At 39.1% G+C, this 25,035-nt stretch overlaps 1 protein-coding gene across 1 annotated transcript; it reads left to right on the top strand.

Moving 5' to 3' along the window:
• The first annotated feature begins 1,719 nt into the window (after positions 1 to 1,719).
• LOC139447884 (heparan-sulfate 6-O-sulfotransferase 2-like) lies at positions 1,720 to 22,252 on the top strand. Its single transcript, XM_071229363.1, has 2 exons — positions 1,720 to 2,348; positions 18,494 to 22,252. Exons 1-2 carry the CDS (start codon positions 1,858 to 1,860, stop codon positions 19,122 to 19,124), a joined length of 1,122 nt encoding a protein of 373 aa, XP_071085464.1. The 5' UTR covers positions 1,720 to 1,857; the 3' UTR covers positions 19,125 to 22,252.
• The last annotated feature ends 2,783 nt before the right edge of the window (positions 22,253 to 25,035 follow it).

Genomic DNA, 25,035 nt, shown 5'->3' on the forward strand with positions numbered 1-25,035 from the left:
TTGCAATGTATCTATTTTAAATTCCCTAATTCTTCCTAAGATTCTCTTCCCATGCATATTCTGAAAGTGCTTAGCTAATATCTTGAACGAATAGACGAATGGATAGCTCAAAATAGGAGAAAATGCTACGCTGTGTAAAATCTGTATTTCTCGGACAACACTAAGAAGTGTCTTATTTTTAAACCGGATAAATTTACACCATCCAAAAGGAAATTTAATATTCTCCACCTCTGCGTAATTTTATAGCCAGAGGTATATATCCTGTGCCGTGTGAGCGCAATTCTCGAAACAACATTCACTTTTCCGATTCCGATTTTAGGAAAATGTGCATCAGAAAACAAACTCGGTATCCAGAGGGTTAAACAGCACGATCTCCCACTGTTCTAATGTGCAGCAATTACCTCGCTTTGCAGAGTTGCGTCCCTCTGTGGCGTCAGGATCCGCTGGTTGCGGGTTCGCATGCCAGTTTCACTTTGATTACGACCTTTGACATTTGCTCTTTCTACCTACATTATACTGACACGCCGTTCTGTCGCTGAAAAACTCTTCACAGCTTCGTAAAAACGAACTCACTCACTCGCATGTGCGTGCGTGCGTGTGCGTGCGTGTGAGCGTGTGAGTGACATACGGAGTTTACAAAAATAACTAATTTGACACTCGGTTGGTAGAATCATAATAATATCTCTATATTATACAAATATGGTTTAATAATAACACTTGATACTTAATGACGTGCGTTTAACGCCGCACTCAGCAATTTTATAGACCAGCTATATGAGGGCAGTCTGCAAATAATCGAGTCTGGACCAGACAATCCAGGGATTGAAATCATGAGCATCAGTCTACGCAGTTGGGATGCGATGACATGCATCAACCAAGTCAGTGAGCCTGACCACCCGATCCCATTAGTCGCCTCAACGGTCAGATCTTTAGAGACGTATCGCATCGGAGCAAAAGATCATCTTCCTAAATTACGCACTTCAGAAATACTCGTTTGAGCAGTGCGAATAAAAAACGTCACAATATATGAGATAAAAAAATATGCATTTATTTATTCAGCTAGCTGGTATACGTGATAGGTTTATTGACAAACTAAATCTATTTTACATGTGCCTCCTTTAGTCCAAGTGGTGTGGGTGGTGAAGACGTTGAAAGAATCACACATAAAATATTTTTTACGAAGGGTTGAAATAACATAAGACCAAACCAGAGATCATATTAAAATATTCATTGTATAGATATGAACTGAATATGACAATTTAAATTTTACCGTATTAATGTAATATAATTTTTACCGTATTTATGGTATCAACGGTAATAAAAATAATTATTATCAAATCTCAAGTACATTTTGTACTGAAGATAATATGAAAATGTAACTTAAAGCATCATAAGTAATGATGATAATGACAATCATTATCATGACTGTCATTAATATTACTTGAATGTAAATCGTTATTTCTAAACTATTTTCATTCCCTGCACCCACTGACATGCATGTGCATAGTTGCGATCCGGAAAATGTCGATACAACTTTTACATTCACCCATGAAAACAAACACTTGATACTAAATCGTTGCAATTATTTCAACCACGTGATTGTTTTGCCCTGCGACGAACATACCAAAACACAAATTATCCTCATTAGCTATTTCCTGTCTGTGCATTTGATAGTTCATTTACGAAAGGTCAGGAGGTCATACAAAAACATGGCGGACGGAACTGAGTTGCGGAAATGGAACATTCGACTCTCACTCTGAATGAAAGGATTCGTTGTTCTGTAGAGTGAGCTTTGTGCAAATCACCTCACCGGAACCAAACCTACAGCTATGAATGTTTCTTAGCTAACATTTAACCATGAAAGCGTGGAAAGGAGCGCTATTCGCGCTTCTTGTGATGGTTGTCGCTTCCATACTTTTTTTCGGATACTTTTGTTTTGATTCCAATTCGTGCGCTCTCACACATCAGAGCGTTACACCGGCGTACAGATCAGATCTTGATGCATTTCTAGCTGGAGCTTATAACAGACACACTTTCCGTGAAAAGGACGTTGTCCGAGATTTAGACGTCAATACCGAAGAGGATGTGTTTGTTTTCCTTCATATACAGAAGACTGGTGGAACGACATTTGGTAAACATTTAGTGGACGATCTGGATGTGGACCCTCCGTGCTTCTGTTATAAGCGAAAAAAGAAGCATTGTGACTGTTATACGAAGAACAGGAAGATTTGGCTGTTCAGTCGGTTCTCCACGGGATGGTCGTGCGGCCTTCACCCTGACTGGACAGAGCTGACCACTTGTGTTGATGCAATGATGAATAAGAAAGAAAAAATGAAAAGAAGGAGAAGGTTACTTATTTTACTTTTTTGTGTGTTTTAATTGATATTCTTTGGGAGAGACTTCCGTCGTATCCCCCTACCAAAAGTTGTATGTGCATTGCTTTCATTCCTTTTAGTTTTAAATATTTTTGAGGGGCGATATGGCGGAAGTCTTACCATTCTATGGCCATAGGTCGAAACAAATGAAATTGGGGGACTACAGCTCATTTTTTAGACGTCACTCTGTAATATTTGTTAATTGTGTGTTTACCTAAACACTCCGAAATGATGTGTGAATAATGCTGAATCGTCATGTCTCACCGGTACTATAGATACGTATCACAGTTATGTTCATGATGTTTCTGTATACACAAATGTACCCTTGCCAAAATCAGAATACACAAATGTACCTGCTACCCAAAGTGGCAGATGACTCCATACTCCTCAACCTGAATCCAAAACTGGATTGTTTTGTACGTTTGGTTCGCCAGATGACGAGTACATGCTGGATAATGCTGTGCATCGTGGAGTATTAGGCTTATGTACGTACATCACTGTGTTGGCTCGTTTTTATTTAGCAAACTGGAATGCACCTTATATGACAGTTCCGATCCATTTATGGTAAGGAAATACCGAGAGAAAAATATGCAAGGCGTACTGCCATGTTGAATATTGCCGCGATTTAGCATTCAGGATACGTTGTATATGAAAGTGTTCAAGGAACCAGCTCGCTGCATTGCGCAGTATGGCCTACGGCAGAATGGACTCATCCTAGGGTGCCTGATTTTGGCTAGGGTACATTTCTATATCCAGAAACTTACCTGGGTACATTTTAGGGCTGGGAAGAGTGTAAATTTACTACCCGGGTACCCACTGCAAGTTGGGAACAAAATGTCTGACTGGGAATTGTTTAACCGCAGCCCTGGCTAAAACTGTTTAGATACATGTATCAAACAATCAGATCATGCGTTCACTGAAGTTGACTGAAGCTTTATCTTTACTCAAACATATTCAAGTCAGAAGGAATGTGTGCATCGTCAGAAAGAAATGCGAACATTAGCGACTTGTAGTAACCACTGAGCTATAGTGAGTTTTTGTCATTAAACAATATATCACGTGACTAACCACGGGTCCTGTGGGTCCTGTGATCCACCTGACCCAAGTCCCCATGTTACCCGTCCAAGCCCTTGTACATATCTGTGGTACCTTTGCCGACAACCCCTTCAGCAGAAATAATCTCTCAGTTTTATTTCTGTTTTGAGCTATGCTCATAGAATGCAGAATACAGCACTTGCTGAAAAACAAGTGCCCTTGAATCATAGCAAGTTGAGGAAGAGGTGTTTATTAAAACCTAATTGGAGATTGAGCGGTGGAGAGCAAACTTTGTTCTATCGTTGATGAAATGCTTGCTTGTTTGTTGATAAACACCGCACTCAGCAATTTTTGCAGCTATATGACGGCGGTCTGTAAAAACCAGACCAGACAATTCAGTGATTGACATCATGAGCATCGATCCATCCAATTGGGATCAATGACATACATTAACCAAGTCAGCGAGCCTGACCACCCGATCATGTTAGGCGCCTCTTACGACAAGCGTAGTCGCCTTTTATGGCAAACATGGGTTGCTGAAGACCTATTCTACCCCGGATCTTCAAGGGTCCAAACAAAGTTCATAGTACCATAGTTGATAGGCAGTTATATTCCCGTGCTACACTGCAGTGGTTTCTGTGTCATAGATTAGAAAGGGTTAAATTTTGAGCTTAATACAGGGCACTTGTAGATACCTATTAACATGATTAGGACTTTACAGTATTGTAATACGCTTTTCAAATGATACTTATTGGAATATTTGTACTGTGTATTCTGGATATAAACAAATGCAAGAATTTCGTTTATATTTGCATCGTTTAACCTAAAATCTACACAGAAATTCAATGACAAATGATTTTCCCTTTTAATTTTATTGCCAAAATGGCAAAAAAACAGAAGGGAGTTTTCTCTCACGTGGTTAGATCTATCTCCCCTGTATCCAGGACGACAGAATAGTGGCTACTGCCAATGCAGAGCAATATTTACTTTCGTACGTAGGAAATAGGGTCTGCATATACAATTATTGTCAATCACTGTCAAACATTTTAGCTCCCAATACATCGCAATACATGTTTTTGCCAATACACAGACCTACTCCTTACAGATAAGTGTAGAAGTTGGCCAGGGGCTCTTAATACTGCAAATACAGCACTTGTTGAACATGTTGAAAGGGATGACATATTGTTTCAAGATGTGAAAGTCTGTCAGAGCTGAATAGGGCAGTAAATTAATAAATCCTCCTCAAATCATCCTGAAGAGTTTCTCCTGGTTACATTCTCCGTGAAGAGTTTCCCCTGGTTACATTCTCCGTGAAGAGTTTCTCCTGGTTACATTCTCCGTGAAGAGTTTCCCCTGGTTACATTCTCCGTGAAGAGTTTCTCCTGGTTACATTCTCTGTGGAGAGTTTCCCCTGGTTACATTCTCCGTGAAGAGTTTCTCCTGGTTACATTCTCCGTGAAGAGTTTCCCCTGGTTACATTCTCCGTGAAGAGTTTCCCCTGGTTACATTCTCCGTGAAGAGTTTCTCCTGGTTACATTCTCTGTGGAGAGTTTCCCTTGGTTACATTCTCCGTGAAGAGTTTCTCCTGGCTACATTCTCTGTGGAGAGTTTCTCCTGGTTACACTCTCTGTGGAGAGTTTCCCCTGGTTACATTCTCTGTGAAGAGTTTCCCCTGGTTACATTCTCTGTGGAGAGTTTCCCCTGGTTACATTCTCCGTGAAGAGTTTCCCCTGGTTACATTCTCCGTGAAGAGTTTCTCCTGGTTACATTCTCCATGAAGAGTTTCTCCTGGTTACATTCTCCATGAAGAGTTTCCCCTGGTTACATTCTCCGTGAAGAATTTCTCCTGGTAACATTCTCCGTGAAGAGTTTCCCCTGGTTACATTCTCTGTGAAGAGATTCCCCTGGTAACATTTTCCGTGAAGAGATTCCCCTGGTAACATTCTCCGTGAAGAGATTCCCCTGGTTACATTCTCCGTGAAGAGTTTCTCCTGGTTACATTCTCCGTGAAGAGTTTCCCCTGGTTACACTCTCCGTATAATTATACTAGTGCAATCATCTTGAATGTGACTTTGAACCCCATTTCACCTCACCTCAAACACTCAGTTAGGCAGGACAATGAGTCATTTTCCTTGGTGAATAAGATTCTATTCAGATCAGACACAGACCAATGGACACATGATAGATGCTTTGACTTTTCACATCTGTACATATAGCCATCACGCCTCAAAGTTTATATTTTTACCTAGTAGCCATATGGCTACAAATATTTTTTTCCAGGTAGCCAGTGGTTAAAAAAAAGAAGTCAAGCCAATTGTGTAGGTAGCCAAAAAGTATTTGAAATTATCTTTGATCAAATAACTATTACCGTATTCGACATAATAAGAGCCTCGCTCTAATAAGCGCCCATGGCAATATTTGCTAATATATTGGCTGGTGAACAATCCCAATTAGCACCCCTTCCGATTGATCAGTGTACACAAGACATATTTATTCTTGTATAATATGTATGTTATATGCACCCTTAATCATGGGAAATTAAATTCTGGAAAAATATATCTGTCGTATATGATTATTTCAGACTGTCAGCATAAAACATGAAATGTAAGATCTTTCAACTCTGTTGTTTTTCAACAAAATAATATTCTAATAAGAGCCCCCACATTTCTAATTTTGAGAGCGCCCCGGGCGCTTATTATGTCGAATACGGTATTGTATATTAGTGGAAACTGTACTTGAGTTTTGTTATTTGTGACTCGAACACTATATGCACTATATGTTAGACAATTATAAAGGTATATCCTTGCTTATCCAATAAACTATCAACTTAATTAAAATGTTATTACAGTAAAGTACGGTTATATCGAACTACTTATTTTAGTTTGTTATAACCATAGTTCGTTATAAGCATATATACACCATAACTACAGCAAATAGTCGGGACCAAAAAAGTAGTTCGTTATATCCGTTATTTCGTTATAATCGTGTTCGTTATAACCGTACTTTACTGTACATAAATATTTATGTATTTCGGTTCTTTGCTGACTTTAGGAGAAATTTTTGCGAGTAGAATTAGCAGTATGTTTATTTTTGAGTCTATGTGTAGCAATAGAATTCAGTCGCCACAAGATATTATTTACGGTAGTCATTTGGCTACCTCTGAATTTTAGACAGTACACAATTTGAAATCGCATCGGCGACCATTTTAGTCGCAACTTTGAGGCCTGACCATGGAATAAGCATATGATAGGCAGTAGACTGCAATATATCCTCTCACTGAACAAATAACTAAATTTGAACATTTATAATCATGATAATAGAGCATCCCTAAAATTTCAAACCCAAGCGATTGCTGCGTATACATATATAATGTGCACTCCGCATCTTTAGCTGCTGCAAAGTTCATCAATCCTTCCCCTTCATCATCTGCTCACGGCAGCTGTTAAAAAGATGGAGTGTCCTCCCTCCCCAGTTGAGCCAGGTGGTGTGTTGAAGACGTTCAAAGTGTCATGATAACATTTCAGATTAAGGCAGAAACATCACTAATTTGTATACTTAAGACTGTTGTTGTAGGACCATGTGTCCCATTAGTCACATTGTGTCTCTTGTAACCATGGTAACATGCGTAACAGATTTAAGAAAACGTGTATATTTGTTTGCAATTTCGTGACAGTTTTAGTGAAGTGAAGTTGTTTTTAATGACATTTCAGTACTGAAATATATTTCTCAAATCATTGTCATCTAAGCAATCTCAGTTATGTCTCAAAATAGTTCAAGACCATAATGGCCCATGTAGTGATATCCTTAAAGGACTTCCTGACGTACATTTAAACAGTAAATAATCAGGGTCAGTCCTATTGTCCTTGCCATACTGACTGATAGTTAAGGTATGATAAGGACGTGTAGAATTTTGCCATTTTAACATGTGTTTAAGAGTTTTGCTTCATGTTATCATTATTAGGACTAGTGCATGGGTCAAAAGTTTTAGGTTCTATCACTGATAATGTTTATATTTTATTCTCAATGTGGTTAATTTGACTAACAATGACTGATACATAAATATATGTGCACATGTACGCTTCTTTTACCTGTTGGGGCGGTCGGGTACCCTAGTGGTTAAAGCGTTTGCTCGTCACGCCGATGACCCGGGTTCGATTCCTGACATGGGTTCACTGTGTGAAGCCCATTTCTGGTGTCCCGCGTCGTGATATTGCTGGAATATTGCTAAAAGCAGCGTAAAACCATACTCACTCACTCACTCATTTACCTGTAAGACCGCCTATGTGATCTGGTGTGGTGGTAGAGCATTCACCCGGAGAGCGGAAGATCCAGGGTTTGAGTCTATTCATGTTGAACTGTGGCATGGTAGCTCAGTGGGCCAGCACTATAAGTTCAGAATAAGTCCAGACTGTAGTACAAGCAGTTGCCCCCCACACACCCCTACACCCCACCCCACCCACCATCACCACCACACACACACACGTGCATGCATGTTGCTATAAAGCGCAATAATCTTGGACGAGACGTTTAACCCCATTTCACCTCACCTTGTTTACCAGTACTGAAGAAACACCCATACACAAATGTACTCGCACAGTTTCAGAAGGCTGTCGGTCACCGGTCATACACCAATTAAATTTCAATTTGACAGATGGTTTGTTTAGGAGTCAGACTTTGGACTGATAGAGATGCTAAGCAAGGCCTCACAAGTTTCATAATTTCATAATTTCATGATTAAAAAGTAAGTAGTAAGGGTTAGCCCTACTTCAATATTGATTCAATAAAACAAGGCACTGCGATCAAAATGTCATTTAAATTCTGAGCAGGGTGTGTTTTTGAATCATGCTTTCTGTATCAAAGGGAACTGCGGTCAGGTGCTATAGTGACTTAGCCAAGTGCTTTTCTTATGGCAACATTCATTAGCCAGATTGTATTTATTCATCCAATCACGAATGGTATTACATCGGTTTATTGTTATGGTTCATCCACCATTTCTGTTGATTTGACTTATTGACTTGCCATTGACTTTTTACATTTCTTGGTCCAAGTCATTGATCTGTATACAGCTTTTTGTGTCAGAATCACTGACTCTACTGCAGTGGATAATGAATCAGTGAGTGAGTATGGTTTTACGCCACGTTTAGCAATATCCCAGCAATATCACGGTGGGGGCACAAGACATGGGTTTCACACATTGTACCCATGTGGGGAATCGAACGCCTTAACCACGAGGCTGCCAGGCAGCAGTGAATAAAGAATACATCTTGCTTACTGTAACTTGGACGAGCATCACAGTATTGTACGGAAGCCTTTTAGGGCCAATTGCTTTTTTATTTTTTTCGATACTATCTTGAAATTTCAAGATATAGAAGTTGAAATTTCAAAATACTATCTTGAAATTTCAAGATAGTTTCTTGACATTTCAACTTAGTATCTTGAAATTTCAAGATAGTATCGAAAAAAAACCGAAAAAAAACTGCCCTAAAACACTGCCCTAAAACACTTCCGTAGGATCTTGATATTTCAAGATTATTCACTTATTCACATATTTTTACATCTTAGGATGTTAACTTTGATCTTGAAATTTCAACTTAGTTTCTTGAAATTTCAACTTAGTTTCTTGAATTTCAACTTAGTATCTTGAATTTCAACTTAATATCTTGAATTTTCAATTTCTGTATCTTAAAATTTCAACTTAGTATCTTGAAATTTCAAGATAGTATCGAAAAAAACAAAAACAAATGGCCCTAAAAGGCATCCATAGTATTGAGTAGGGCTGGGACGGGTAACTCGGGTACTCGGGTCGAGTGGGTAGTGAGTAGGACCCGGGTACCCACAGGACTACCCGGACCCGTGGTTAGTCACGTGATATATCTCCTGAGACCTACAGTGGGTACCCGGGTAGGGTCGGGTAATAGGGGGTGGGTACCCGGGAAGTAGAATTTGGACTGGTCCCGGCAACATGGACACACTTGGGACAGCATATGCAGGTGATAACCTTAAAAAAACCTTTAAAAAGCAGGACCCGTGAAGATTCCGGGGTAGAATTAGCCTCCAGCAACCCATGCTTGCCGTAAAAGGTGACTATGCTTGTCGTAAGAGACGACTATGGGGATTAAGTGGTCAGACTCGCTGACTTGGTTGATGCATGTAATTGTATCCCAATTGTGTGGATCGATGCTCATGATGTCAAACACTGGATTATCTGGTCCAGACTCGATTATTTACAGACCGCCGTCATACAGCGGGAATATTGCTGAGTGCGGCGTTAAACAACAAACAAACAAACATTTTAGGCAGAGCTATGTTTATGAAGGGTCTACTCATTGGTTTTGACCGGACTCAAGGAATGAAAAGTATATTACCAGATGAAACTGATTTCTTGGCAGTGACACAGGAACAGCTTTATAATTTAAAGATAACATAAGGAAGTAATTAAGGTATACTTACTCAAATGTTTAAGAAAAACAATTTTTGGGGGCAACGCCGACAGTTCTGTTTACTCTGTGGGGTACCATATTCGACGTAATAAGCGCTCAGGGTGCTCTTAAAATTAGGAATAGGGGGTTCTTATTAGAATATAATTTTGGTGAAAAAAAAACCAGTTAAAAGATCATAAATTTCGTATATCATGCGGACAGCCTGAATGATACAAAAGAAAAGTCTGTGCGTTTTATACACGACAAACATATTTTTCCAGAATTTAATTGCCCGTTATTAAGGGTGCATATAACACACGAGTGTGTATTATACATGAATAAATAAGTCTTATGTACATTGATCAATCAGAAGGGGTGCAAAGTGGGATTATTCACCAGCCAATATATTAGCAAATATCACCGTGGGCGCTTATTAGAGCCGGGCGCTTATAACGTCGAATACGGTAAGTGATTTCCTATCATGCCTATCTGAATAAAAACAGAATGTCTTGATGATGGCATATCGCAAGACTATTTCAGCTGGCAGGGATTATCTATGTCTGCCCCGAGTCTGCAGAAAATGTCAGTTAAACTTCCTAAACTGGAATTTCCATCTCTCAGAGTTCATGAAAGTACAGGTATTTATCCAGACCTACTCAGAGGCCAATATTTTGCCCGAAGTCCGCTGCATTTGTCAGTGAACATTTCTAAAATGGTATTTAAATACTTCCTATTTCATGTGAATATAGTCCAAGCTAATCACTGCTGATGTGATGGCTTGGTGGACTTGTATCCCACTGGTAGCAGAACCCAAAACGAGGCATTGTCTTAATTTACATTTTTGTGATGAATGTTAAAATACTTCTGAAAAATGTCCCACATTTGAACAAATTAACACTTTTTCCCAATTTGCCTTCAAGGGGCACTAAGTTTTGAATCCTAGATGAATCCCTGTGATAATTAATATCATTATAACAAATGTCATTTGTAGAGACATGAACAGAAGAGTCTGGCCATGGATAAGGCTCCTGTTTTCAGATATTGAGAGGGAAACAAAGGGACATCACTCTCAGATTTATTTTGACTTTGTAAGCAAACAACAGCTAATCCAATCTCATTAAAATCAGATCTTAGTTTTCGCTACCGCTAAACAGAGATCTGAGGACATCCCACTATGGGTCACGTCAGAATGACCTTTCACAAATTTTGACCGACCAATGAAATGACTGACAAGAAATCGATATTAGCCAATCAGAAGGCAGCTTTCTCAAGCTTTATGATACTAGTATCAAACTGGTGACTACACTTCGAAACATATTTTGATGTATTCTCGATTTAAAAAAGTAAAACTGCGAAGAACATTCTGGAATGGCTTACCGATGGTCTAGATTGTATGGATATAATCATAAAACCCGTAACTGTCGTTCGGAATACCCTGTGTATAATATTTTGTGGTTGCATGATTAGAAAACACATTCCGACTGTCACTTTCATGATCTGGTAAGTGACGCTCTGATTGGGTGGATGAAAGGTCGTTCTGACGTGACCATTAATGGGATGTCCTCAGATCTTTGTTTAGCGATAGCGAGAACTAAGATCTGATTTTAATCATGCCTTTTATTTCACATTTGGTTTCCGGGTCCTCCAACCCAAAATATTGAGAAAATCCGAAAAAAATAAATTACAATTTTCATTTTATTACAAATATTATAATCACTGCCAACTGAAAAACTTTCGAATGAGAATGACTAATACATATTTCTAGAATCTTGCAACTCAGTCACTCGCTACTTTGCAGAAAGAATCACTTTTGTAATGATTTATCATGTTCATGTGACAATGCAGTGTTGACAGCAAGCAGGGTAGAAACTGCCCCCCCCCCCATACTAGCCATAAAGATCCGATCTAAAATAGTAACCCATGCTTGTTGTAAGAGACGACTGATGGGATCAGGTTGGGCGGTCTGACTCACTGACTTGGTTGATGCATGTCATCTTATCCCAAGAGCAAGGAACTCAAGATGCTCATGATATCAATCATTGGACTCTCTGGTGAGACTTGGCGATTTACAGACTCTCATCATGTAGCTGGAATATTCCTGAGTGCGGCGTTAAACAACAAACAAGCAAACATAACCTAACTGAATTGTTTGGGGGAAAATCTGTCTGTGCCAATAACTGAATAATGCCTTGTTCTCTTTGTTAGGCATTAGCAGTGGCCAGAGAATATAATTATATACTACTCCACTTTTGATATGTTTTATCTGTCCAAGATACTCTCAGCAATATTCCAGCTATATGACGTTGGTCTGTGAATAATCGAGTCGGAACCAGACAATCCCGTGATTGACATCATGAGAATCAATCCACACAATTGGAATACGATGACATGCATCGACCAAATCAGTTAGCCTGACCACCTGATCCAGTCAGTCGCCTCTTACAACAAGCATAGTCACCTTTTACATAATCAGGGGTTGCTGAAGACCAGTTGCGTGGATCGATGTTCATGGTGTCAATCACTGGATCGTCTGGTCCAGGCTCGATTATTTACAGACCGCCATCATATAGCTGGAATATTGCTGAGTGGGGCATTTAACAATAAACAAACAAACAAACAAAATGTGAGTTATCGACTATTTCACAGATCATGTTCTGCCGAAATGGAACATGTCACACCCACAGTCTGCTGTAATTTTTTTTACCAATGCACACATGTTGGCGTGATATGTCAAGGACTTGTTGTATTCAAGTACATGTTCCTGAATACCTAATGCCCAGCCTTGAGCCTTCACATTGTGAGGTAGTCTGTCACCATGGTCATACAGACTCTGAATAAATATATCCAATACAGCCCATGCAAGGTTATAATGGTTGGCAAGTCTAAGATTACTGCTGTTTCTGAAAACGAAAATGAAGAGCTCTTGGCTCCTTTTTATGATATTTTATTGAGATAATTTGTCAACTGTTTTTTCCGTAAACTATTTTCATTTCAGAGACTAGATGTTAAGTCAGTCTAGTTGGGATGCTTAGGCAACGCTTTTTCAGTTTGTGTTTTTTTTATTCAATTGATTGGGTCCAAAACCCAAAATAAGATAATAAAATAAATTGAAATATGTCTTTATTTCCTGAAATGCTTCATCTTTGATGTATTAAAAAAATATAAAGCTACACTTTCATGCAAAATTGTACTCTAACATTTAGTCTGTGAAATCTTATGTGACACAATACCCTTTTTGACTCTAAAAATAAACAATAATTTTTCCGATGCTGATTTTCATGTGGAATAGAGCTAGCTAGAGCTGGCTAGACTTGCTTTTGTATACATATGTAGATTGGGTATTTTTCTTCATAAAATAAATATATTCCAGTCATGGTGCAGGACTAGCAAAATTGAAGTAACTGTTAACATGGTTAACTTTTTGTGTGTTTGGTCAAGTGCATTGTTTGTAGTATGCTGTGCCAAAATACACAAAACAGCCAAGAAAGAGCATTAGGGTTTGTTTTTTTGTCACTAAACCAACTGACTCCATCAGCTTGAAAAACATGCCAAATGATGAGGCCACACATATTTTATTTTTTGTTTCATGGGCCTGCCACCCCTACTGAAAAGCAGCTTGTCAAAGAAATAAACCAAACATAAAAATATGAATTTTTATTATGTTTCCTGCTTGTAATATAGACCCTCTTATACAATAAGGTTTTTTTATATGTATATTCTATGTCTACATCAGTGATGAGTTATTTTAGAAGCTGCAGCTGCAGTTTTACCTTCACAACAGAATGACTTTCAAATAAATAAATAAATAAATAAATAAATAAATAAATAAATAAATAAATAAATAAATAAATAAATAAATAAATAAATAAATAATACCTTCAAGTTTAAAAAAAAGAAGAGATTTACAAATATTACATGCTTACAAAATACACAGCTCTCATAAGTAATAGTATCGATAAATTCTACAAATTTTGGTCATCTTGTCATCTTTTGTTTCCCACACAATAATTCTGTTCTCGACTTGTGTTTACTGCCTATGTATTACATTGTATAGCCCATGTGTAAAAATGCAACAGAAATAAAAAGTTATAAAATAAATAAATAAATAAATAAATAAATAAATAAATAAATAAATAAATTTAGACCTTGTGTGGAAAAGCTGGAATAAATCTGTCACACATAAACTTAAAAAAATGTGGCCTAAAAATATAATAATAGTCCATTTACTTTGGCCCTTTTGTCATAGATTGTTTTCAATGTGGAGATATTGCAAAATGATGTATTAATACAAAAATTTAATTCCTTGATTTTCATCAATTTCTTTTTAAAATGTGAGACAGGAAGCAATTTATTTATATATTTTTTTGAACAGCAAATTTTTACATAAACTGTTACTTGGTGAGACACTTGTCTTGAAGAATTTATTCCCAATCTTGCATATAATTGGAATGACAGCATGGATTAGCTACAGAGGGTCAATTTCACATGTCACAAATCAGTATATCACCTCCTGCCACTGCCTGGTTGTGAAATTATGTTTGTTTGTTTGTTTGTTTGTTTGTTTGTTTGTTTGTTATTTGCTGCATTCAGCAGTATTCCAGCTATACGACGACGAACCAGGAATCTTCACGGAACAATCTTTGAAATTAATCAGTTGGCGCAAATGTGCCGTTTTTCAATGATATGTTCAGTCAAATTAGATCACACCTTTAACAACAAAAACACAAATACTTACTTCATTTAAATTTTAAAAACACTGATGGACCACACTCTATCTCAAATTTCTCCAAGTACTCAGGTGTTAGTACAAAATATATACTTAGTCACTGTTAGGAAGGATGAGAAATTCAGAGGCGAAACCGTTTATGTGTGACGATTGTTTGGTTGTCAAGAGCGTCTGATCAAGTTTTGATTTTTCAGTTAATGAGAGTGAGTATGGTTTTACGCAGCTTTTAGCAATATTCCAGCAATATCACGACGGGGGACACCAGAAATGGGCTTCACACATTGTACCCATGTCAGGAATCGAACCTGTGACTAGGCTACCTGACCGCCCCCAGTTAATGAGAACACTATAATCTCCTGCTGAGTGAACACCACTCGATGTTTCTTAATTTCGTCGTCTAAAGAAACAACACAAGAAGAAAATATAAGGATTAGCGCAATAAGAGCTGCAGATTAATATTTAATCAAAATAATGCAGTCATTGAAACATGGAACGGCTGGTAGTACTGTGCACCTGGAGTGTAGTAAGAATGTCTCTCATTGAAACATGGAACGGCTGGCAGTACTGTGTACCTGGAGTGTAGTAAGAATGTCTCCATGGTCTACTGGATAGTGTGTCTGCCTGAAGAGTGGATGGACGGTCGGTCACTAAAAGACGGTAAGAAAGGTGCTTGTTGGTTCTGTGCCTGACACTTGGCATTAAAATAAAGGGATACAAAAAGGACTGGTCAGCTCGGAGTCTGTGTAATGTTCCTCAGTTGGGTACTGATGTTAAACTGTGGCATGGTACAAGTAGTAACACATACACACACCACACCACACCACACCACACCACACCACACCACACCACACCATGCCACGCCACGCCACATACAACACCACACACACCACACCACACCACACCACACCACACCACACCACACCACACCACACCACAACAAACCACACCACACCACCGCACCACCACACACCACACCTCACCACACCACACCACACCACACCACACCACAACCACAACACAACCACAACCACACCACAATGGGTACAATATGTGAAGCCCATTTCTGGTGTCCCCCGCCATGATATTGCTGGAATATTGCTAAAAGTGGCATAAAACCATACTCACTCACTATATCGGTGCAATAATCTTGAATGTGACATTAAACTCCTTCATCAAGTAGAGACAGAAGACTGATTTCGTTGTTATTGTCATTCTACTGTGTACCTGGAGTGTAGTAAGAATGTCTCTCATTGAAACATGAACGGCTGGCAGTACTGTGTACCTGGAGTGTAGTAAGAATGTCTGTCATTGTAACATGAACGGCTGGTAGTACTGTGTACCTGGAGTGTAGTAAGAATGTCTGTCATTGAAACATGAACGGCTGGTAGTACTGTGTACCTGGAGTGTAGTAAGAATGTCTCTCATTGAAACATGAACGGCTGACAGTACTGTGTACCTGGAGTGTAGTAAGAATGTCTGTCATTGAAACATGAACGGCTGGTAGTACTGTGTACCTGGAGTGTAGTAAGAATGTCTCTCATTGAAACATGAACGGCTGACAGTACTGTGTACCTGGAGTGTAGTAAGAATGTCTCTCATTGAAACATGAACGGCTGGTAGTACTGTGTACCTGGAGTGTAGTAAGAATGTCTCTCATTGAAACATGAACGGCTGGTAGTACTGTGTACCTGGAGTGTAGTAAGAATGTCTCTCATTGAAACATGAACGGCTGGTAGTACTGTGTACCTGGAGTGTAGTAAGAATGTCTCTGATTGAAACATGGAACGGCTGGTAGTACTGTGTACCTGGAGTGTAGTAAGAATGTCTCTCATTGAAACATGAACGGCTGGTAGTACTGTGCACCTGGAGTGTAGTAAGAATGTCTGTCATTGAAACATGAACGGCTGGTAGTACTGTGTACCTGGAGTGTAGTAAGAATGTCTCCATGGTTTACTGGATAGTGTGTCTGCCTGGAGAGTGGATGGACGGTCGGTCACTAAAAGACGGTAAGAAAGGTGCTTGTTGGTTCTGTGACTGACACTTGGCATTTAAATAAAGGGATACAAAACGGACTGGTCAGCTCGGAGTCTGTGTAATGTTCCTCAGTGGGGTACTGGTGTTAAACTGTGGCATGGTACAAGCAGTAACACATATACACACCACCAGGGGTCCGGAAAATTTAAAATCCCAATCGGACATTTACATTTATGCCACACCCCCTTCAAACAGCGTGTTTTAGTTCGACTTTTTACACACAAATTACAAGTTGTTACGTATTCATAATATGATGAATTATGAATTGTTTCAATTTAAATTGTTTAATTCACCGGACAATTAATAACAAATAATATCATTTTAGATATATATGGAAAACATACGTTTGTTTCTGTTATAATAAAGATCTGTCAACGTTGTGAACGGTCTAATTAATATTCATGAGTCTGCTCAAGTGTACGCGTTGTAACATTTGGATCGAGACTATTATCCCATATTTGGTTATCACGTGACCTCACGGGAAAAGTGTTTTTTTTTAAACTAAAGATTATTTAAAAACAAGACAGATAATATAATCATAAATCCTAAACTATCGTTGATAGCAATAGTTATTTGAATACTTTTTCATCTGTACTTAATTATTGACCATAAAAAAATTTGATATCGATCGTCACAGAAAGCAAAATGGCGGTCAATCAAGATTCAATATACGACTAGCTACTGAAAACAATAAAATCGGCAAATCCTCATTGTATGTCAACCAAGTGAAAGTCGTTTGCCACGACTTACAAAATGATCATTCAGACTTTGTGGGTTTGTCAGATCCGCTCGACTGATCTGCAACGGTCGACTGGCTGTCGTCACGCTTTCGCTTCTTGTCTGAGGTTACGTATCGTAGCATTGTGAGGATAATGAGGTACATCGATGATGCAAGGTATTTATGTACAGTTGTAAACACATTTTACTCAAATTAACAAGATGTTCTCAGTAATAAATCCTCGATTAATCAGTGTCAACTCAGTTTATTGCCTATTACAGTGATTGACCGATTGGACTATCATTCTAGGTACGATGTATTTACAGCAATCAAAACAAACAAAGCTTGTCAGTGTAGATAATCTTCATTGTGTTACAATTGCAGACAGAAATTGCTTAGTCCTAACTGTTGATCATGTCCGGTCAAAATTTAAGAATGTCCGGACAATACTTTTTAAAATGTCCGGACAGAAAAATTTAAATGTCCGGTAAGCAATATTTTAAACCGGACATTTGAGATTCCCAATCGGACATGTCCGGCGCATATGACGGTTTCCGGACCCCTGCACACCACTCCACACCACACCACACCACACCATGCCACGCCACGCCACATACAACACCACACACACCACACCACACCACACCCACACCACAACCACACCACAATGGGTACAATATGTGAAGCCCATTTCTGGTGTCCCCCGCCATGATATTGCTGGAATTTTGCTAAAAGCGGCATAAAACCATACTCACTATATCGGTGCAATAATCTTGAATGTGACATTAACATGATTAAACCCCTTCATCAATTAGAGACAGAAGACTGATTTCGTTGTTATTGTCATTCTACAGTAAAATATCAACGTTGTGTAAGATGAAAAACATTTTCAGTTTGTCAAATGTATAACAGTTACAGAGATAAATATCTAGTCACCTAATATTCACTTATGTATCAATACTATACCTACCAACTTCCGGTCTTGCGTGGACAGCACTTATCCTCCGTGATAGCATTACAGTAACAGCTGGCCGGAATGGATAATAATGTGGTTCAGGGACTGTTAGACGAGTTCGAGATGTTCGTCAGGGTCACAAGCAAGGTAATGTGTTTGTTAAACACAAGTGTTTTGCCTGAATTGTGAAAATGGGAAATCTCATTCATTTCTGTATAATCTTTTTTTCAGATATCTCTACATCACAATCCTTCGAAACCCGGTGAAGAGATTCCTGAGTGAATGGATGCATGTCCGCCGGGGTGCGACGTGGAAGACGGCCACGCTAGCCTGCAACAAAAGATCTGCTACGCTGGAAGAGGTGCCGTTCTGTTATGACACAGTTGACTGGAAAAACGTGTCAATAGATGAGTTTATGAACTGCCCGCATAACCTGGCCATTAATCGCCAGTCTCGAATGCTGGCCAATTTAACTCTGGTCAACTGTTATAATACGACCGGAATGTCGACAGAGGAGCGGAATGCCAAAATTTTAGCAAGTGCAAAAGAAAATCTACGCAAATTGGCCTTTTTCGGCTTGACCGAGGTCCAGAATTTGACTCAGAAGTTGTTTGAACACACCTTTGGATTAGAGTTTGCTGATGACTTCGTCCAGTGGATGTCAACCAGGAGTAGTCAGAGTGGTCTGCCCAAGGCAGTTATTGATCGAATTATTGAATTAAACAGAAATGATATATACTTATATCAGTATGCAAAAGATTTGTTTCATCAGCGGGTTACAAAAATGATGAAGGAGATGAATTCCAACTATTCAAACCTTGATTTGAAGACTTTGAATAAAGAGGATGACCTTGTGATTTAAACAAAAACTATGGAGGAAGGAAAGGAAGAGTTAACCGAAGAGCAGACGGAAAATGTCTGCATCCCTGTTGTCAAGACAACCGGCTTCATTGACAGTTGTATTTTCACTTTATTTAAATGTTAGTTGTAGCTATGTATTGTCTCAATCTGTGTGTCATGAAATATTGTGGTTTCTATCAGCAAAGACAAATTTTGGCTCTTTTCAATAGTGAATTCAGGAAAAACGATAACAGTGAATAGTTAGAACATTGTTTTCTTTGTGTTAATTTTACAGCAGGAACACACCCCATCCCATCCAACCCCACCCCCTTAGTATCAAACACTGAACATGAAGCAATGTTATTTCCAATAGTATGTCGGGGGCACGGGTGGCCAAGTCGTCTAAGGCTCCGCGATTCGCTGTGCAGAGTTGCGTCCCTTGGGCACGCCAGAAACCTATGATTGTGGGTTCGAATCCCGGTTCACCCCAATTATGTTTCTAGGTTTGTCAGCACCATACCCGTGCTCGTGGGTTTCACCGAAGTGGTAAACGTCTGAGGCCTGCATCACTTCGGGCTTTTCTCCCACATTAAGTTGACATGCCGTGATATAACTGGAATACTGTTAAAAGTGGCGTGAAACCCAACTCACCCATGCCAATAGTATGTCACTTCAGGGCTGTGGAAATCCAAAACTTGTGGAAAACTGCCAAAATACACTCCAGATTTGTGTTGGATTCAGGTCTGTCTTCCATTTGGACCAAATCACAATACCTAGTCCAACTCATCCATTGTCTCCATGGTTACGTCTTACCTTCATCAGTGACTATATACTAGGGCTGCAACGAATACACTATGAGCAGTCTCATTAAAATCAGATCTTGGTTCTGGCTATCGCTTAACAAAGATCTCAGGACATCCCATTACGGGTCAGGTCAGACCAACCTTGCGCGAATTTTAACTCGCAACCGAATGACCGTTATGTTTACAAACAAGTGACAACTGTCGCGGCGCCGAATACACTTACCGCTGCTAAATTACTTTTCTTTGTTTGTCAATTTTAATTTCTATTTCATTAAAGCTATCGTGTTATTGATATAGTAAGAATGTAAGGGAGACGTTGGTTGATTTTTCGTAAGTCTACAATCTCGAACCAATCAAAATGTGATCAGTCGTATACCTGTTCACAATAAAATATGATGGCATTCCCAAAGACATAAACGAAAGTATAAATGTTACTACATTTGGGATATGCGGCCAAATTTCAAGATTCTTGTAATGGCCGCGCCCACACTGGCGGCAGCGATGTTACCGAGAGTGTAACGGAGGTGTCACACTGGGAAGGAGCTAGTTTAAATTGCTGGAAAGGGAAGCAACTCTAGTCACAAGTCTATGTTCAATAACTGCCTGCAACTGTAGTGTCCACTATATCATTACTATATTATTACTCATTAAAGAATCTAGGTATCTGATTGGCCTGTCGACATCCTGTAAAGTCAACCTTAATGGATGTTATTGATGTGTTGATTGATGTGACGTTACTGGTTAGTCAATCATAAGGTACCCTGTTCACGCTTTGAGCTACTGAAAGTCCGACGGCAGTCCCAGGACACTTCTAAGTGTTACATCTAGGTACGTCACCGGAAACATGAATACGTAATGATGAATTTGTAACTCTGGCCGCCATGTTTTATTTTTTTACTTCCATTTTCCCCAAAATATAAATCCTTAATCCTTCCGCATCTTGAACACACACGCCCTCAGCAGTGAAATGCTACAATACTTGAAAACAACACGATCCAATTTAGTGTGCAGTTACTTCCCTTGAGATGCGCACTGATGCCATGTGCGCAGCTTATGTTATATGTAAGGTCATGGTCGCAATAGTTGTGTGCTTGTTTTGCTGTTTGCAAATTTGTTCTGTGTAAACTTGAATTTTCTTATAAAACATCACTCGGTATGATGATTTACAAATTCAATGGTATTCAGTGTTCCCGTTTACCGATAATTACCAGTTTTGTACCGGTAGAATTAGGCTTTCTCATCAAGGAAAGCCTTTGCCTGAGAACCAATTCTTGTATTTCTTTAAGTCTGGTGTGCAGGACTTTACTATCTGAACGTTCTTGTACACCCCTCGACCTAGTCATTTATACAAGCTCATCCAGCTTGTTAAATCCTGCACACGATAGATACTGGCACATTTAACTCATAGTCTGCCCCCACAAGAAACTTAAAACATGCATTTCTACGGTATACGGTATGTAGTATGATGTAAGAAGGCAATTGAGGAATCCCATGTAAGCTATGAAGACCCAGACAGTTTTCTCAGGGAATTTGAAAACTATGATCTACACGATATATGGGACCCGGCATCAAAATGTTGCTTTAGGCACAGTTATTTGATTTTCAGAGTGGCCGCCCTTGATCATGCAAGGATCTGCTGATTGCATCCCCTTTTGTGATCTATGTCTTCTCAGTTGTTGTTTATGTTTATGATGTTTTGGTTTGTTTGGCAAAGATGAAGATATCGTCATATGAGAAGATGAATTAATTGTGCAAAATATGCCATATTTTATGGTTATTATCTTGATATAATAGCCTAGCCACTTACTCACTCCATGTAAAATATCATTGTTTTGATATTCTTCTGTATTTAAAAAGCGTAAGATTCATTTTGTCACAGATATCAGCATGTACAGAATATGATGGTGTCATCACTGTGCTAATACAAAATACTCTTGCAGGATTACCTCCCTTAGTCATACAGGGATTACCCCCCTTTGATATAAAAACTTCAGGCAGCTTTCAAGTCATTAACTTCAGATCTGCAACCAATGAGATATATGTACCAGTGTAATGTACCAGTAACCATGGTAACACTGAGTGTGTGAGCGTGTGGAGGGGAATTACAATATGTGTGAGGATACATCAATATTGAGTGTTTTGGTATTGATATGAGAGTCGGAGTTTTTAAAGAGGTAGTGGAGGGATGTCACATTTTGAATTTGTCATGTAGCAGGGCGTGGAGTCATCCCACAGACGACATCCTTACCTTGTCAGCTTACTGACGGGGTTAACCTCTTTGGTCACGGGACTCGGAAATTTTATGGCCGCTACATTGGCGCCCAACATGGGCCTGAGCACGTTCATATTAAATTTGAGCAAAATAAGCCTCAGTACCCTACTATGCGGCCCGGGACGTTCCTTCTGTTGATGGGGGAGTATATAGCAGGGCGTGGAGTCATCCAACAAATGACATCCTTACCTTGTCAGCTTGCTGACGGAGTTAACCTCTTTGGTCATGTGGACAAGGCATCCGACCTCGGATCAGAAGGTCCGTGGTTCGAATCCCATCACAGGACTAGAAAATTTTATGGCCCCTACAGTAACATCAGTGGTGTTCCAATTAAAAAATCAGTGATTCATGTCCCCAAAACAGGGAAAGAAATGATACCGGGGTAAAGGAGCTCGTGAGATGTCCATATGTGGCAGTACACTTGTCTGAGGTGAACTGTTGCCGGCAAATTCATGGTTTATACAATGAATATTTTTTACATACCAGTACCGTATATCCCATCTATAACAACCCCACCTATAATGTGATGCTGTATTGAAAACTTCAAAATCAATGCTAATTCATATCCCCCATGTACACTGTTACAAGCAAAAGAATGGGAGTTCGGTGATTTGTTATTTAGGATGGGGTTGATCTTTATACAATAGACCTCTATTTTTCTGTAATTAAATCACAACTAAGCCCCATTTATGCCCCTTCACTGTAGATACCAAAAATTTGCACTATAGACAGCAATATATGGTAGGATTAATTAAAATGTAATTTTCGTTGTACATTTTTGAACTGGTCACAAGAATGTTGGTAGCTCGGTGTAGATATGATTGCAGGGTATTGATGTATATGTAGATAGAGAGGTGTTTGCTGTCAGATTGTACAGAAGAGTTTCTGCTAAAATTACAGGGTTAGTAGCATGCACACTGTATTGAAGTGAATGAATAAATTCAGCATATTTTGTGGTTAGCTAGGTTTTTGTTGATCATGTTTGTATATACTGAGAACTGGCATTTTATAGGACTGAAACATGAACTGTTGGTTTTGAAAAAGTCCTTGAGCTGTTGAGTGGATATGACTGTTGGTATTTCTTTCTGTATGGCTCAGTGGTTAAGAGGGTCATGGGTATTTCAGTCGTCTAAGGTGCCTCAATTCGCTGTGTAGAGTTGCGTCCCTTGGGCACGACAGAAACCAATAATTGTCGGTTCGAATCCTGGTTCGCCCCGATTATGTTTCTAGGTTTGTCAGCAACATACCCATGCTCGTGGGTTTCACCGAAGTGGTAAACGTCTGAGACCTACATCACTTTAGGCTTTCCTCCCACATTAAGCTGACATGCTGTTCAAAGCAGCGTTAAACACAATTCATTCACTGGAAGGTTAAAGCACTATAAATAGTGCCACTATAAATAAATGTTTAAAATATAAACTCATTGTCTATGTGTATCATGTGGGTGGGGATTAAAATCCGATAGTTTATGAGGACTAGAGCTGGTCTGCCAAAAGAGGGTTCAGTCTCTCAAATGAAATTATGAAAATATTTATCTTACTCTCTTATCCAATAGAAGCCCCAGGGATTTTTTACCCCACTTTTTTTAAAAACCCTATCTGTGATCAGGTATGTGTAGGAATACTGAATTGGGTTTTAAACTATCCTTCCTCCTGATGTGGTTTGTAAGCTCCATCTGGTCTGTCTCCTCCGTCGATTGTAAAATATGTATTTAAAGTTCACCTGTAGGGTCATGAGCATGTTGGTAAATGAGAAAACAGGAATATATTTTTCTAGTTATTTATTTTTGAAGTTAATAACAGTGCTACAATGACAAGAATCTAGGCGTAATCTGTGCTTCCTGGCTAAGTCTACCAGTCTGACCGGGGCTATTGAGGCATGGTGTCAAACTTCATATGGCATTATTTTTTCTCTCGCAAAAATCAGAAATCGATTGGTTCAGCCATAGTTGAAGCTAACAAGAGGTGCAGGTGAGGTGTAAGTGACAATACTTAGTTAACATAGGACTGCCTCCGTGGTCTTGTGGTAGAGTGTCCGCCCAAAGAGCGGAAGGTCCGGGGTTCGATTCCCGGCCGTGTCATACCAAAAGACGTTAAAAGATGGTACTTGTTGCTACCCTGTCTGGCGCTCAGCATTAAGGGGCTAAAGCAAGGACTGGTCAGCTCGGAGTCAGTATACTGTGTCTGAGTGGGGTATTCATGTTAAACTGCGGCATGGTATCTCAGTGAGCGAGCACTATAAATCGGCAGCAGTCCGGACTAGTACAAGCAGCCACACACACACACACACGTGCATGCACGTCGCTATATAAGTGCAATAATCTTGGACGCGACGTTAAACCCAATTTACCTCACCTTACTTAACATGGACTTCAGCCCCTGCTACCATGACGATATCATCCTGTTTCTATGGACACATCTGAAAGATAAATCTAACCACTGATAACCACTGTTCTTATTTTTCAAATTGTGATATGTTTTTTAAGTCCAAAACTTCAAATGCCTGTCTTTCTTTCTTTAAAGATTTAATATGAACTGGTGTAAAATTTGGTTCATGTTTTACCTTCTGAGATTTATTTGCTTAAATTGAAAGTTAAATCTAAAATTTCAATTTCAACTTTTGTCATTCAATTTTCATGTTCTTTACAGTTATGTTGAATTGTCTGGTTATTTACAGTTTTTTATTTAACTTTATGTTTTCAAGAGCTTTATATGATAGCCGATGCTTTTGTCTTTGAATATATAATAGTTATACTTATAGTGTATAATCATAACTGTGTTTGATTATTCTTATTGAAAGAGGGCAGTCTGGTAGCCTAGTGGTTAGAGCGTTCGCTCGTCACGCCGAAGACCCGGGTT

This window comes from Haliotis cracherodii, unplaced genomic scaffold (genome assembly GCF_022045235.1).
Source record: "Haliotis cracherodii isolate W230 unplaced genomic scaffold, xgHalCrac1.p SCAF_7, whole genome shotgun sequence".
In the NCBI taxonomy this organism is placed as follows: Eukaryota; Metazoa; Mollusca; class Gastropoda; order Lepetellida; family Haliotidae; genus Haliotis; species Haliotis cracherodii.